The sequence below is a fragment of the Camponotus vicinus genome, unplaced genomic scaffold (assembly GCF_025532165.1).
Source record: "Camponotus vicinus isolate PSW18456_S1 unplaced genomic scaffold, iyCamVici1.0 SCAF_5, whole genome shotgun sequence".
In the NCBI taxonomy this organism is placed as follows: Eukaryota; Metazoa; Arthropoda; class Insecta; order Hymenoptera; family Formicidae; genus Camponotus; species Camponotus vicinus.
The window spans coordinates 7180285-7198372 of NW_028141977.1; the positions used below are offsets into that span (position 1 = coordinate 7180285).

The 18088-nt window shown below is 36.4% G+C and overlaps 1 protein-coding gene across 1 annotated transcript; it reads left to right on the forward strand.

The window, feature by feature from the left end:
• The first annotated feature begins 14914 nt into the window (after positions 1-14914).
• On the forward strand, positions 14915-16579 carry LOC145972375 (uncharacterized). Its single transcript, XM_083100935.1, has 2 exons — positions 14915-15089; positions 15192-16579. Exons 1-2 carry the CDS (start codon positions 14915-14917, stop codon positions 16577-16579), a joined length of 1563 nt encoding a protein of 520 aa, XP_082957061.1.
• Positions 16580-18088: the final 1509 nt, after the last annotated feature.

The following is an 18088-nucleotide window of genomic DNA, read 5'->3' on the forward strand; positions in this document are numbered from 1 at the left end:
TTTGTTAATAATTCCATACTTAGGAATTGCGGAACGTAAATCACGCCATACGCGTTCAATATTCTGTGTGTGAGCACTTGTTTCCGGATCAACAAAGTTCATCTTATGATTTACGCTGCAATGAAGAAATCCTTCCTCTGTCAGGCAATTGTACGCTTTCCAACGATCAGAATAGATTGTTGTGTTTGGTGCAATTCGTCGTTTTATAATTTCTAATAAATTTTTTGAACTCCTGGATGGAACTGGTTCGATAAAAATTTTCTTTGTCTCCCTATCAATGCCTCCAAACACCCATTGACCTTTAACTATGCGACCTTTTCCATATTTACGTTTTCCGATTTTTGCTTCATCAATTTCGACGATATGATTCGAACCACCAATTTTACAATTTTCTTGTGAAACCCAAAATTCACAAATCTATAAAAAAATAGGTTTATATTAGTGTCTAAGTAAAAAAAAATCAGTAAAAAAATTTGCAATTTATTTACAAGTGAAGCTGTGATTCTAAATAATCACTGAATATATAAGTAAAAAGTAAAAAATTCAATAAAATTTATGAATGTATTTTGACTACATTTTACCTGACGGCAAAAAGATGACCAATCAATCGCTGTTCGGATATTGATGCTAAGTTCGCTCATTAGACGATGCACATGTGGCGGTGGATGATAAATAAAATATGCGATAAAACGACACATTTTTTTTAGATTTAGATGTGCGTTTTCAAACCACGTACCTCGAAAAGTACTAATGTTGTAACCGCAATAAATTTTCTGTCTCTTCTTTTTGTTTCGTGTTACATACGAAACACTGAAACATCTCAGACGCAATGTTTCACGATTTAGATGTAATTCCGATCCACATTTCGGACAAATCACTGTATCACGAATAACGCGGTGCAGAATTAAAAAATCTAGCAACGTATCGAAATTATCAGCAATACGTAAGAATTGATATAATTTCATTTTGAAAACTGTTTCCTTCAACAGCTGAAACAATACTGTGCGATTCTTTCTCTTACTCTATAAATTTCTCAGAAAAAATGTAAACAAAAATGAAAGAACAACAGTTTTATTTACATTCTTGTAGCATGTTAGGTATATATATATGTATATATAAGGGCTATAAGGTGAAAAACAATAAAAATAATTGTTCTGTTTTACATTTTTTTTTAGCGATGACATTACCACACACACACACACACACACACGGGGGGGTGCAAGGGGGGCCTTCGGCCCCCCTCCCGCACCCACCCCGTCCCCCTCGCTTCGCGTGGAAAGTTGCAAAATGGAATCTCGCTTCGCGTGAGAAGTTACTCTCCTGCATTTATTACGTAGATAGAGGTGCTTACGGTAGAGTGCAACTTTTCACGCAAAGCGAGGTTCCAATTTGCAACTTTCCACGCAAAGCGAGGGGGACGGGGTGGGTGCGGGAGGGGGGCCGAAGGCCCCCCTTGCACCCCCCGTGTGTGTGTGTGTGTGTGTGTGTGTGTGTGTGTGTGTGTGTGTGTGTGCGCGCGCGCGCGCGCGCGCGCGCGAAAATATTTGATTTCGGCCCTTATATATATATATATATATATATATATGAAATTACTCAGGAAAACCGATTCTGAAAATATTTGAAACTAAATTTTGCTTGGAAATGGACCTTGCTTTGCGCGAATTTCAATTGCTCATAACTTCTTAATAAACAATGACCGCCAACTAAAACTTTTTGCAGGTTACTCAGGGTCATGACCTTGACCACATATGTCAGGGTCAAGGTCATCGGTGAGGTTGTACCTTTTTTCAATATTTACCAAATCTAGTAATATTCGTAAATCCATTATTTCTCCTCGAAGAAGTGATAGTTTTCCATGAATTTTTTTGTTAATATATTCGTTAAATAATTATGCATGGTGCGACAGAGCCAGATTTTGCATTTTAGCTTACAAAAATTTATAATAAATAAAATTCGCGAGACTCGTATTTAGCTGCACCTGACCCGCTACTAGGCACGCATCTCTCACATCTATTAGCAATTTTATTTTGATGTTTTATCCAAAACATCGCTCTGTGGCACCTTGCAGATCATCCTCCTGATTATGAATATCATAATTTTAATATGATTCTGTCTATATTTTGGTCAAAATAATGGGTTTACGAATTTGTAGTTCCCGGCTCTCCGTGAGAGGTCTCTACCGTGCCTTTAACCGACCTTTAGGCTGATGGCAGAGAACGAGATGTTAGCGTTTACGTCTGTCGTAGTCATGGACGTAAAGTAAGACAGAGAAAAACGTATACGTAAGTAGCATATATATTTTTCTCTGCCTTATTTTACGTCTATGACTACGACAGACATAAGCGCTAACATCTCGTTCTCTGCCATCAGCCTTAAGCACGGATCGGATTTCTCACTAGAATTGAACAGTCCGTTCCAGTTCCGTTCCGTAATAGTTTTCTTTGCCAATCTTATGTAGCAAAAACCACAGATATCTATACTATAACTAGATCGCTAACTCCCATTGATTTTGTACATAAAATGTGTCCCCGAAAACCATGTAATATGGCGGTCGCGCATGCGTAATATTGGTGGAAAATTAATATGGTGGACACTTGTAGCCAGCTAATATTTAAGTTTTCACCTTAAAACTTGTACTTTTTACATTATAAACTTTTAATTTTGTAATAAAATAAATATAAATATATATATAAATGTTATATACATATATTTTTAATCTTTATATATTTTTAATTTTCTATATATATTTTTAATCTTGATTTTAATTATATCATATACCTTTTAAATATATTTTGATATATTTTATCTTTAAAGGCTGTAATAAATTTTAATTAAAAATGAAGAACATTATATATTATTTAAAAATAACTTATATTCAACTGTAAGTTTATACAAATGTAAGTTTGTACAAATTACACTTATGTACATTGTACATAACATCAACCAATCACAAACGTGACTGCTGTCCACCAACGTTACGCATGCGTGAGAATTTAGTACATAAATTTCGTGGACATGTATTTGACGCAAGTTAGCGGTCTAGTATATAGTATAGATGTCTGTGGCAAAAACGGAACGGAATCTGGTTACAAAATATATTTCACTCTTACAATTCAGTATTTCAGAGTACTCACACAATGTTATCGGCAAGATAATTACACAAATTACGTATGTTATTTGTATATTTATTGTTTCAGTCGCATCAAAATAACGAAATATCAACGAATCAAGCACATTTACCTGCGACCGATGCGACATTCCGTTCCGTTTTTGCTACATGGGACTGGTAGAGAAAACTATTACGGAACTGGAACGGACGGCTCAATTCTAGTGTGAAATCCGATACGTCCTTCCGATCCGTGCTTAATGGGACTGCACCCTTAGGCCGATATTACATTTGTCGTACGACAAATTTTTTAAGCACATTGATTGGCTGCGGGATAATAATTTTTTGAATTAGCCTTAGCCTAATATTACATTTGTCGTACGACAAATGTTTTAAGCACATTGATTGGCTGCGGGATAATAATTTTTTGAATCTTTAGAAATTTTCTATCCCGCAGCCAATCAATGTGCTTAAAAAATTTGTCGTACGACAAATGTAATATTAGCCTTAGGGTGCCGTCACATGCGGCGTAACTTGCGTAAGCGTAACTTGCGCCGACCAATCACATCGTTTCATTTAAGTATCAGCTTCCGCCTAGTCATTTTACGCTCTTTACGCTATTATCGTTACGCCTAATCCAATTTTTGGCGGAAGAAACTGATGTATGTGTATTAATAAGCGTATCGTACAGTGTTGTTCAAGACATAGGTCCATATTCTGGATCCTCTTTTATCGATAAAAGTGCCTCTAAAAGTGGCTTACAGCCAATCAGAAGGCTTATAAACCACTTTTAAAGGCACTTTTATCAATAAAAGAGGATTCAGAATATGGACCATAGGATAGTGTAGGTACTTGAAGTGGCATCAAAAAGGCATCATTCATATTTTTAATAAAATATGAATAACGATCAAATCTTCTTCCACTTTTGCCATCGTTTCCAAATAATTATTAATATTAAGTTAGGATCCATTATTATATACTTTTCTGTGGGTTAAAACCTCTGAATTACTTTCTAAATATGTAAATACTAATATTCAAATTTTAACTTTAAATTTTAATTTTATCTAAATTATTATAACATAATTAGGATTAATAATAGATTTAATTAATATTTTTTTGAATAGTGAGTCTACTGGTATCACTGATAGTCCTTAACATGGCCTCAAGAATACATGTACTCCCTGGCAAAAATGAGACGTTTCATGAACGTTTGTTTGGCGTTTACATGAAGTGGAAGTTCGTCGAGAGTTTAAAAACGATTAGTAAAGAGTTTGTAGAACAAAAATTGCAACACTGCAGCGTTTGAAAGACGTTTGTACATAACGTTTTTGAGAGTTTGCATAGCGTTTACATGGCGTATGCAAAGAGTTCTTTAAACATTTATAGATCCTCTATTAAGTGTTTAATTTCATCTTTGGAAACTGCGTGCATCCTCTATTAAGCGATTACCCGACAAAAACAGTACGTGAAATCCACGTTATTACCACGTAGATTAATATCGTTGAATCTACGTGGATATTCAAGTGGATAATCCGCTCAAAAACGGTACTAGAATCTACGTGGAATCTATGTGAAAATTTCATGAACTTTCGAGACATATTACTTTTTTCATTTTTGATAAGTGAATATCTTGGACATTTATAAAAGTATATAAATACACTCGGCCATAAGAATAATTTTATTTTTATTTATATTTTATTTTTAATATACGCAATAAATAGGCTATCTCCCATTTATCCGTTTAATTTCAAATAATCTGTTCCATATTCTGAATCCCAACAAGCGATCCAGATTATTAAACAAATTATTTTAAATTAAATCAGTTTATTAAATTAAACTGACTAAAGAACCGTCTACAATGAAAATAATATCGGTGCAGTGGACGGTGGAGTAAGACTAAGAGTAATGCGAAATGGAAAAGAATCATTCGCTTACGCCTTACTCCACCGTCCACTCCATATTACTTCCATCGTAGACGGTCCTTAAAAGAAAAAATAAACTTCGGATCGTGTTAGTATCAGTTCTTTATATACACTTTATGACGGAAAGTTGAATACGAGTTAGCTAATTTGATGCAGCGCCGCATAGCGGCAAAGCGAGGAAGCATATTCTATATACATATGTACTATTACATTTCTTAGGCGTTTCTTAGGCGTTTCCAAGCCGTTTGTGTAAACGCCGTACAATTCGCCACATTGAAAAAGTATTTGCTGAAAGTGAAAAAACGGTATTGGAAAAAGTGTTTGTTAAACGTTTGAGAAGTCTGATAGTAAACTCTGTACACGAAGATGTATCAACGTTTACTGAACGTACTCTGAAAAATGTTACCTCAGCATTGCAAAACTTTTACGTAACATTATATAAAGAGTTTGTAGAACAAAAATTGCAACACTGCAGCGTTTGATAAGCATTCAAAACCCAACAGCGTTATGTAAGTGCTCTTACAAAGTTTGAAAAGCATATAAACTCTCAGAAAACCCTCACTCAACGGTTGTTAACGCTTTATAAAGTTTCTTATTTTCGCCAGGGCTGTTTTAAAGTTAAAAAGATTGAAGTAAATATATACTTAATATATCTTCTTAACTTTATAAATATTGCACACATTCCGCTTCACACATACTTGTATGCAGAGCATCGGTTCCCCATGATGCGTAATTTTCGAGACGCGTAGGTTACGAAGACCAATCGCAAATCTTCTTAGCATTTCCATTAGAGCGTATAACGGAAAATCTAATCTACAATTGGTTGTATTTGTTACGCATTCCGCACAATACGCCCCATGTGAAAGCCGACTTTCAAAATGACGTAACTTCAATTAAAAGTTACTAGAATACGCAAGTTACGCTTACGCGAGTTACGCCGCATGTGACGGCACCCTTAGGGTGCCATCACATGCGGCGTAACTTGCATAAGCGTAACTTGCGCCGACCAATCACATCGTTTCATTTATCAGCTTCCGCTTAATTATTTTACGCTCTTTACGCTATTATCGTTACGTCGAATCCAATTTTTGGCGGAAGAAACGCTGATGTATATGTATTAGTAAGCGTGTCGTTCAGTGTTGTTCAAAACATAGGTCCTTATTCTGAATCCTCTTTTATTGATAAAAGTGCCTCTAAAAGTGACTTATAAGCCTTCTGATTAGCTGTAAGCCACTTTTAGAGACACTTTTATCGATAAAAGAGGATTCAGAATATGGACTATAGGATAATGTAAGTTGAAAAAACATTGTCAAAAAATTTTAATAAAATATGAATAACGATAAAATCTTCCACTTTTGCCATCGTTTCCAAATAATTATTAATATTAAGTTAGGATCCATTATTACATACCTTTCTGTGGGTTAAAACCTCTAAATTACTTTCTAAATATGTAAATACTAATATTCAAATTTTAACTAAATTATTATAATTAGGATTAATATAAGATTAATAATAGATTTAATTAATATTTTTTAAATAGTGGGCCTACTGGTATCTCCGATCATCCTTAACGTGGCTTCAAGAACACATGTACTGTTTTAAAGTTAAAAAGATTGAAGTAAACACAATCTTCAATCTTTTTAACTTTATAAATATTGCATACATCCCGCTTTATACATACTTGTATGCAGAGCATCGGTTCCCCATGATGCGTACTTTTCGAGACGCGTAGGTTACGAAGGCCAATCGCAAATCTTCTTAGCATTTCTAGAATGTACAACGGAAAATCTAATCTACAATTTGTTGTATTTGTTACGCATTCCGCACAATACGCCCCATGTGAATGCCAACTTTCAAAATGCTATAACTTGAATTAAAAAGTACTAGAATACGCAAGTTACGCTTACGCAAGTTAGAGCCTCCGCACAAGGTGTTTCGTAACGCATTACATTACGTTAAGTATTGATCGTAAACTCCGTACGTAAATTTAAACTTCAGTCAACGCACAGAAAAAATCGTAACGTAAAGACAGTAGAACTGATCAATACTTAAGGGTGAAATTACACGGTACGGAATAGAGCGTGCGGAATAGAAAGTGCGTCATAGAGCAGCCAATCAGCGCTATTCCGCATTACGCATTACGCACGCTTTGGTGTGCTCTGTTCACATGGTACGTAAAAATGACTTAAAAGACTGAAAAAAATTTGAAATGTTTTAAAAATTGAAAAAATTAATTAGAATACATAAACTATTGTAACGAAAATAATCTTTTATACAATTTGAGGCATAATATGTCATAAAGACAATCAATCAAAATAAAATTAAATTTTATTTTCTAAATTCTATCTGTATTGGATACGTCAAAAAACCTTCTATGACGCACTATGTGAACAGAGCACACTGAAATCGTGCGTGATGCGGAATGCGTGTTTGTGTATGTTTCTTAGCATCTGCTAACGGATTTTGATTTTGGAGCATCTGTCTCGTTTTGTATTTTTAATTACAAACTTACTGTAACACAGAATACAAGAAATGTTATTAAATCTACAAAAATTCGCATTTTTTTTAAAATACTGGACATTTTTTTACTCACACTAGATTGTGGTTCACTCATGCTGCTAATATCACTGTCCATGTCTATTTATTTTAATAATAAACTTTTTCTTTCCGTTTTAAAATGACCCTCACGACGGACGTACTCCAAATCTGTGATGCACTCGCAGACGACATGAAAAAGTACAGAAACGTGCGGAATAGCGCTGATTGGCTGCTCTATGACGCACTTTCTATTCCGCATGCTCTATTCCGTACCGTGTGATTTCACCCTAACGTAATGCGTTACGGAACACCTTGTGCGGAGGCCCTAAGGCCCGAATTCATAATCGTTTCAAATCTTAGATCTCGTCTCCAATCTCAAATTTCAGCTTTCAGATTTCGAATCTCCAACCAAAAATTTCAGTGCTAGTGGCTAATCATCAAAATTCGGTCCTTCATGACTAAGTGAGAGTAGAAATCCTTAAGCCCCTTGCACAATACTAGGCAACAGGCAATAAGAACAGAAATAGTATCTATTCTCTGCTCCTATTGGCGAATATTTTCTGTTCCGCGTATTTATTGGTGAATAGTTTCTATTCCTTATTTCTATTGCCTGTTGCCTAGCATTGTGCAAGGGGCTTTAGAATATTAATACTTTTTATTCAATGTAGAGACCTGACTATTGAAATAAATAATAGTGAAAAATTAAAAATTATAGCTGCAAAAGTGTTTGTATAATTATTCATGTTTTTTTTTTCATTTTCTCGCTTCCCATTTCGCTCATTTTCTTTAATTCATGATAAATTATCTTTAATTATTATTTTGATTGATTGATTCACCTCTTTTCCTCACTTATTTAAGAGTTTAATTTATTTGTGATCAAAAATCATCGTCAAGTAATTATAAGTTTTATATCACATTAAGTTTTATATTATAAATAATTTACAAACTGTAATAATATTAATCTTTTAATATTGAAAAAGCAATTACAAATTATTTTTATAAACTTCTTATTTTGATTAAAACAAGCTCTTAATCAAAAATTTTATGCATATATGCATTGCATATGTTTTTTTTTTATTTTTCAATGGTCAGGTCTCTGTATTCTCTTAATCATGAAGGACCGAATTTGATGATTAGCCACTAGCACTGAAATTTTAGGTTGGAGATTCGAAATCTGAAAGCTGAAATTTGAGATTGGAGACGAGATCTAAAATTTGAGAAACGACTATGAATTCGGGCCTAAGTTTATACACAAATTAGGGCCTCCGCACAAGGTGTTCTGTAACGTATTATGTTACGTTAAGTATTGATCGTAAATTTAACTCCGTACGTAAACTTAAACTTCAGTCAACGCACAAAAAAATCGTAACGTAAAGACAATAGAACTGATTAGAAATATCATTATATACAAGAAATATTTATAGGTCTCTTGTTTTATACAAAATGTCATATACTTATCTTATATATAATGATATTTCTAATCAGTTCTACTGTCTTTACGTTACGATTTTTTCTATGCGTTAACTGAAGTTTAAGTTTACGTACGGAGTTAAGTTTACGATCAATAACTTAACGTAACGTAATGCGTTAAGCTAGCGCCAGACTATGCTCGTTTTCGCGAATCATGATGCGTGATTCGTGATTCGTATAACGTTCGCGAATAATGTGGAGGGAAAATTCGTCAATTCGTCATACGCGATTCGTCATTCGCACTGATTCGCTAACCGAGCGGTTTTTTGACGAAACTCAAAGGAGACGAATCGTTACGAATCAATCCATTCGTATCGCGCTACACTATGCGTAATTAGTTCGTGTTTCTCTTTGATAGGTTATTGTATCAATTATAATGAAGAGAGAGACAATGGAGAACTGAACAAATAATCGCGTGCTTGAATTTGTAGAAGACATAAGACAACAGATGTTTATGGGATCCAAAAGATAAATATTATAAAAAAAAACTGGTCGAAGTAACGCGAACTAAGAAACGACGAATTACGAATTACGAATGGTATAAAGCGAATCGCGAATAGTGTGGAAGGTTTACACTGACGAATAACGACTCTCCCTGAATGTCCAACGAATCTCTATTAATCACGAATTACGAATCACGCATAGTCTGGCGCTAGCTTTACGGAACACCTATATGAAGCTAGCCGACGGAAATTATTAAATATGATTATTTTTAATTTTTCTAAATATATTTCGTTTGTAAATCGTTCGTGATTGATTGTGAGTCTGTTTTTAACGTTTGTGACAAATTAGATTTTTTGTAATTAACAATTTAATTTTAAGCATGATATCAGCCGACACATTTTAGTAATAAACAGATTTTGTAATAACTGATAACTGTAATTGATAGGAAATCGTTTGTGATTTATAAATATATCAATATAATTGTTTGTGAGTTAATAATTTCTTAATTATTTGCAATAAATAATTTTATAATTGTAGTGCGCATGCGCAAAGTACTCAGGGCTCTAGCCAATAGTGCGTCGATGCATTATGCGCGAAGGAAGTCGACGTGGCAGCCAATCATCTTCAACTTTTCTGAATGAAACTAGCGGGTCGCGTTCTATGTTCTATGTTTTATGTTCTATGAGCAAAAGTCCTATTAATTTTTTGGAGTAGCTGTCATTTGTCATATTATGTTTGTTAATTAATGTAATTAATATTACATAATTTGTTAATATGATCTAAATCATACGAGTACGTTTACACGGCAACGTTAAATCAGGTTTACTAACAACCGCTGTTGCAATTACTGGTGTTAGATGCCGTGTAAGGGTGCAGTCCCACGTAGAAGAAAAAGCGGAACGGAAAAGCGGAATGGAAAAGAAGTATAGTGGGGGTAACCAATCAGAACGTTTCTCCAAAAGATATATCTGTTCCGATTTTAAATAACCGGTTCCCCATGTACCGGAAAAAGCGGAAATAAGTAAGAGTAAAAAATTATTTTTTATGAATTGTAGTTAACAAAAATAATCAATTTTGTAAAAAAATATCTTTATAATAAATGGAAAATTTCAATGGAATATAATTTACGAAAAAACAAAGTTAATTCAGAATTATTGTAAATTTTAGGTTAGAACTTTTTCCGTTTTTGCGTAAAATATATTCCATGGGGAACCCAGTCATATAAAAGCGGAATGGAATAAAGAACTTTATAATAATATAAATTTAACAAGAGAAATATATTATTTTAGTGTAATTTTATGTTTTTATATTTTGTAAAAATATAAAATTAAACTAAACTATTTATATGAAACAATGATAAAATTACATTTTATATTGTAACAAATATTTTATTCAGAATAATATATTTTCACCTAATTTAATGTTAAGTGTAATAAATTGTTACAAAATTTAATATATATATCTGAAAATAAAACACACACACATATTTTATATTATAATAAAAAATTTACCGATGACATTATTATTTTATATAAAAATAAATTTATAAATTTTATTTATGAATAAGAAAAACTAGATATGCTAGGTATGTACATACATACGAGAACGCTAGGTATGATGTCTTTTGGAGAAACGTTCTGATTGGTTACCCCCACTATACTTCTTTTCCGTTCCGCTTTTCCGTTCCGCTTTTTCTTCTACGTGGGACTGCATCTTAAACCGTGCTTTACGCCGATGTTATTACACCAGTTGTAGTAACGCTACTCCTGCTGAGGAAAAGGAGTAGACTTACAAATCCGGCTTTAAGAAGACGTGTAAACGCTACGAGAGTCATAACAATCGTATTGCCAACCTGAATAATCAAGTATCAACGAGTGACGAGTACTAGTATACAAAAACTGCCAATAAGTTAAAGTAAAGAGGAATAGTGATAAAATAAATCCTTGCGTGTAAACGAACATCACTTTTAGGGAGTTATAACTACGATTGTTACTAAACCAGATTAATGTTGCCGTGTAAACGTACTCATAGAAATGCATAAATAGTTCAGGAAAAGATCAGAATTGGATAATACATCTCTTTGATTTATCTGTTTTTTTTCCTCTAAAGAATAAGTATATTTGTCTTATTTTAAACATAGAAAGTGTAAAAATGTAAAGAATGTAATACTAAAGAAAAGAGCAGGTTCTCTCAGTACTCATAGCACTAGATCGGAACAGAATTTAAAGGGAAAAGTGAAAGCGACGTGGACGCACAGACTTCTAATATAATTAGACTGCTAACTCCCCATATTTTGCTTATATAAAATGTCCTCACATTTTATGTACTAACGTGACTTATTCTGCGCATGTTTACTTAACCTTGCGTATGTAGCTTGCGTATGTATATACATATACACATGCGTTATCGCAGAGCGCATGCGCAGAATAGAATACCTTTATATACCTATCTGTGATTTGTACATAAAATCGAAGCCGTCTTATATATAAGGAGTTAGCAGTCTAGTATATATAGAAGTCTGTGCGTGGACGAATGAAAAACAAAAGATTATCGGGACAAATACATAACATAATTAATCTGTCAATCAAATAGGGTGATTGCCCTGTGATTGCCTTGAAGAACTCTCGAGAGATGTCCACCCAATTATGCGTGACCTGGTCGAATCTAGAAAACAAAAACAACACGATGCAATTAAAAAATACCGCCCTAGGAAGCGCAAGCGCGAACGATGCAATCTAGGTTAAACTGCACCGAGTCGTAATATACCAGCATGACGGACACCGCCTCCGTCATTCGTAATTAATCGTATAATTCGCGAACGAAGCTCGCTACAGCGATTTATCCGCGTCGAAACTTACGACGAATCCTTATTCATATCAATCGAATTCTGATCCTCCACCATAGTCGCCATTATAGCGGATGATTATTTTAACCACGGTCTTACATACAGGTCTGGAAACTGGTCTACTTTTTCGGTGGTAGGGGTGTCCCGCTTAGGTGTCTCGAAATTGATAGTTTCCTGTATGTCCGCACGAGTCGTTGCGATCGAGGGATGTTCAGGCGCGCATGCGCAATTCTCTTTTGACACCATTGACATCTGAATAGATAGACGGAGCCTTTTGAGAGGGGTAACTGATAAATGCAGTAAGGGGGAGTGCATGAACTTCGGTTAATTCCGTCAACGTTCGACTATATTCGGCACAATTTGACATTACATGACGATTCCATTGACATCATCGATTCTCAATTAGATTTTCACAGACATGTTTAAAAAGTATTTATTTAGAGAAAATCGCTAACGCCGCTAAATATAAAAATAATATGAAAATATATAATAATATTAAATAATATATAAAATATACATACATACATACACATATATATATATATATATATATATATATATATATAATATTATGTATATATATTATTTAATAAGTAAATAAATAAAGAAATAAATATATATATTATATATTAAACAATATTAAATATATATAAATTTAAAAATAATATAATAAATATAAAAATAATATGACATTAGTCACAACACAACTTCGCACAATACATGTGAGCTGAACTTTGATGTTAATGATTGGAGTCGAATTATTAACCGATCATTATCGGGAATAACCGAATTCAACCGAAGTTCATAGAGTCCTCCCTTACCGCGAATATCAAAGCCCCCCTCGTCCTAATCGATAGCTAATGCTCCGTCTATCTATTCACATGTCAATGTTTGACACAGAGACAAAGATACATTTGCTTATCCTTTCCGATTACCACTTATATCGCTTATTATGTAAACTTATTAATAAAACATTTAAAAAAAAAACAATATTGATACAGTAAAATTATTTTGAATATAAATAAAATAAATGTTGAACGTACATGACGAAACTGTTACGAACAGGCCTGTTAATATGAGAAATTTGAATGTATTGGACTTACATTTCTAGCGACAAGTTTAATTCGTTCAGAATTTCAGTATTTCGCGATTCAACGAAAAGCTGAAAAAATTAAACCACATTCAAGATGATGGGAATATCGATTTATAACCACGATTTTACATACAGGTCTGGAAACTCCGTTGGTGGGAGGTGTCCCGCTTTTTGTCCTCGGTTTGTATAGTTTGAATATTGGCCGCGTGGTTCGCAACATGCATGCATGTTCCCATGGGATATTAGTTAAACAAGATAGCGGTATCTAGGCATCGATCATGTAATTTTAAGCGGAATTTTTCACTTTTCACTCAATAATTTCACGTGAACTTTTTCACGAATCACTGTGCGATTATATAGCTAAATCCGTGAAAAGTGAAATTACCAAAGGCGGAAACGAACTTATAGATTACAAAATTACTAATATTACTAAATTTGTAGGACTTTCGCTTCCGGTGCAATAACGGTTGACACGTGGAAAGTAGGCAAGTGTGATAGTGAGAAATAGTGAGAATTGCAGAAGGGTGGTGATAGTGAGAGTGGTGGAGTGTGAGAGCGGAGGTGAGAAAGAGTGTGAGAGAGTATAGAGGGAATAAGAGGAGGGCCGGATTAGGGAAAAAACGTGTAATAAAAGGGAAGCGAGGTGACAGAGTAAAAGGCATAGAATAGGGGGATAGTAGATAGAGACATAGGAAATCGGGCGGTTGGCATAGACAGTGAGTAGATAGGTAGGAAACAACGAGGCGCACGAGGGGCATAAAGTATACAGTAGGGATAGAAGGGGGAACAGAGAAGCGCGCGTGGCTCAAATGGAGACGGTGTCAAAGGAGAGAGTAGGTGTATTAGGAAGGAAGGAGAGGGAGAGGGGGGGAGTATAGGGAGTTTAGACGAGTTGTGGAAAAGGAAGAGGGAGGAATTGGAGAGGAGTGGAGGGGGAGAGGAGGAGATATTTAAGAAAAGTAAAATAATAGAAAGATCGCCGGTGAAGAATATAGAGATGAGTGAGCTGGGAGAGTGGATGAGGGAAATGAAAGAGAGCTTTGAGAGAATGGCAGAAAGAACGGAGAGAGCGATGGAGGAAGTAAGAAGAGAATGTAGAGAACAGGGAAGTGGGTTGAACGAGAAGATGGAGGAAATGAGGAGGGAGTTCAGAGAGCAACAGAAGGAATGGAGGGAGGAGAGGGGGGGAGTTGAGGAGGAAGCTAGAGGAGATGAAGGAAAGAATAGGAAAATTGGAGGAGGGAGAGAGGAAGGAGGATAACGTGATATAAGGCAGTACAGGGGGGAATAAGATAATAGACAAGGTAGGTGAGTTAGAAAGAAGGTTAGACACCAGAGAGAGGGAGGAGAGGAGGAGGAATGTGGTAATAAGAGATGTAGAAGTAAAGGAGGGAGGAAGAAGAAAGGCAGTGGAGGAGATATTAAGGATAGTGGGAGCGAAGGTGGAAGTAGGGGAAGTTAAAAGGATAGGAGAAGTGAAAGAAAGAGGGCGGGAGATGCTATTAGTCAGGTTAGAAAGTGAGGAGCAAAAATGGGAGGTGATGGAGAAAAAAAAGAATTTAAGAGGTAGAAAGGAGAGAATTCTGGAGGACCTGTCGTGGAGGGAGAGGAGGGTTAGATGGAGGTTAGATGGAGGCAAAAATGGAGGAGGCGAAGGGAAGAAGAGTTTGGGTAAGAGGAGGGAGAATGAGAATAGGGGACCAATGGTGGAGGTGGGATGACGAAGGAGAGGTATTGAGAGATGAAAGAGGTGAGATAAGAGGAGAAATACAGGGGGAAGAAAGATAAGTGGAGAAGAGAATGGGGGGATAACGGGGGAGGAGAAGAGAGGGGAGATTGGTAGGGAAGAATGGAGGGTGGCATTCTGGAATGTAGCGGGGTTGAGGAATAAGGACAGAGATTTTTGGAAGGGGTTGGAAAATTGGGACGTAATTGTGTTGTCAGAGACATGGGTGGATGAGAAGGGATGGGACAGGATAAAAGGAAAATTACCAAAAGGATATAAATGGGGGACACAAATAGCAAAAAGGAGAAGTAGGAAAGGGAGAGCAATGGGAGGAATGGCTATGGGGATAAGAAAAGAAGTAATGGAGGAAGGACAGGAAATAAAATCAGAAAGGGAGGGAATGATTGGAGGAAGAGTGAGAGTGGGGGGGGAAAGGTGGAAAATAATAGGAGTATATGTGAAGGGGAATTTAGAGGAAGTGTTAAAGGATATGGGGGGATGGATGGAAGAAAAGGAAGTGGGAAGTAGAATACTGATAGGTGGGGACTTTAATGCGAGAACAGGAAGAGAGGGAGGAGCGGTGGGAGAGGAAGAGGAGGGGGAATCAGGAGGTGAGAAAAGAAGGAGATCAAAGGACGAAAAGATAAATAGAGACGGAAGAAAGTTAGTAGAATTGGTTGAAGAAAAAGGATGGAGTATTTTTAATGGAAATATGAGGGGGGATGAGGAAGGCGAATTTACGTTTACGGGGGGTAAGGGATATACAGTAATAGATTATGTGATTGGAGATGAGGATGTGAGAGGGAGAATCAAAAGAATGAGAATAGGAGATAGAATAGAATCAGATCATCATCCGGTGGAAGTATGGGTGGAAGGGAAAGTGGAGAGGAAGAGGAGAGGGGAAAGGATAGAAGGAGTGGGAAGAGTGATATGGGATGAGGAGGGTAGAGAAATGTTTAGGGAAAAGATGGCATTAGAGACGGAAAGACTGAGGGAGGAATGTGAGGCTAAAAGGGTGATTCCGCAGAATCAGACAGGGTTTAGGAAGGGAATAGGTACAATGGATAACATATATGTGGTAAATTATCTAATAAATAGGCAATTGGGAAAGGGAAAGAGAGTAGTGGCATTATTTGTGGACTTGAAGGCGGCATTTGACACGGTGGACAGAGAGGTATTATGTGAGACAATGAGGATGAGAAGGATAAGAGAGGGTTTAGTGGAGAGAGTGAAAGAAGCACTGAGAGAGACGAAAAGTAGGGTAAGAGCAGGAGGGGAAACGGGGGAGAGTTTTTGGACGGCAAGGGGGGTAAGACAGGGATGTCCATTGAGTTCGTTGTTATTTAGTATAATGATTGCGGACTTGGAGGAGGAGATGGGAAAGGTGAAGTGGGGAGGGATCAAGATGAATAGGGGAGAAAGGATAATACCTTAGCTTATGCGGATGATATAGTGCTATTGGCGGAGGAGGAAGATGAAATGAGGAGCATGATTGGTAGATTGGAGGAATATATAGAGAGGAAAGGTTTAGAGTTGAATGTAGGTGAGACGAAGGTAATGAGGTTTAAGAAGGGAGGAGGTAGAATGAAGAAGAGAGAGTGGAGGTGGAAAGGAAAAAGGATGGAGGAGGTAAGGGAAGTTAGGTACCTGGGGTATACGTTGCAGAGGAATGGAGGATAAGAAGTGCATATTAGGGAAAGGATTAAGAGGGCGGCGGCGGTAATGGGAGAAGTATGGGGAATAGGGAGGAGAAAGTTTGGCAAGGATTGGAGTAGAAGGCTATGGCTGTTTGACAGGCTAATATGGACAATATTGTGCTATGGAGTTGAGATATGGGGTTGGAAAGAAAGGGAAGGAATAGAAAGACTGGAGGAAAGATATATGAGGTGGGTAATGGGTCTAGAGAGAAGAACACCAGGATATTTGATAAGAGAAGAAATTAAGAGGGGAAAGTTAAGAGAAAGAGCGGGAAGGAGAGCTTGGGGATTTGAGGAAAGGCTGAAGGAAGGGAAAGGTAGTGAGTTGACGAGACTATGCTGGAAGGAATTGAGGGAGGGGGCGAGGGAGGGAAAGGTAGGATCAGAGTGGGAGGAGGAGAGAAAGAGGTTCTTTGAAAGCAGGGGATGGAGGATTGGGTAGAGAGGAAGAGAGAGGAAGGGGATGAATGGTTTGAAGAATTGATTAAGAGGGACAAAGAGGAGCAAAGATTGGAGAGAGAAGGAAGAATAAGAGACTCAAGATATAACAGATGGTATAAGATGATAAAGGAAGAAGGAATACCAGAATATTTAAAGAAGGGATGGGGAGAGAGCAGGTGGAGGAGGGTATTGAGGTTTAGATTGGGGAATGAGATAGGCGAGAGTAATTATTGGGAAGAGGAAGATAAAAGGATGTGTAGGTTATGTAAAGGGGAAACGGAGACTTGGGAACACGTATGGGAGGGGTGTAGAGTGTGGAGGACTGGGGGGAAAGCTGGCAGGAAATGGCAGGGTGGATATTGGGGGGAGGAGGGGAGGGAGAATGGTGGATGAGAGAGATAAAGAAAGAGAAGTAAGAAAAGATAGAGGAGGGAGAAGAGAGGCAGAGGAAGAGGAAGAGAGAGAGTGAGAGTGAGAGTGAGAGTGAAAGAGAGAGAGAGAGAGAGGGTAGAGGGAGGGACGACGGAGTTGAGAGGTTGAATGAAAAGCAAGAGGAAGCGGAAGTCGAGGGCGTGTGTGTGTGTGTGTAAAGGAGGGAGGGGGAGCGAAGAGATTCGCGATCCCTCAAGTAGTTAATAAATATAGGTTAAGTTTAGGATAAACGTAGATTTAAGATTTTTTTTGTAATAGATTGTAACCCTGAGGGAACAATAAAGATTATTATTACTAAATTTGTAAACCGCGAAAATGATTTATTGATGATTTATTTGTAAATACTATACCTTTAGAAATATAACCGTTTCTTG

Bases quoted from the DNA above. Each gene is read 5' to 3' on its own strand.
- LOC145972375 (XM_083100935.1), top strand. From the start codon at position 14,915: ATGCTATTAGTCAGGTTAGAAAGTGAGGAGCAAAAATGGGAGGTGATG. The intron at 15,090-15,191 runs GTAAGAGGAGGG...GGAGAAATACAG, and splicing joins CGAAGGGAAGAAGAGTTTGG to GGGGAAGAAAGATAAGTGGA.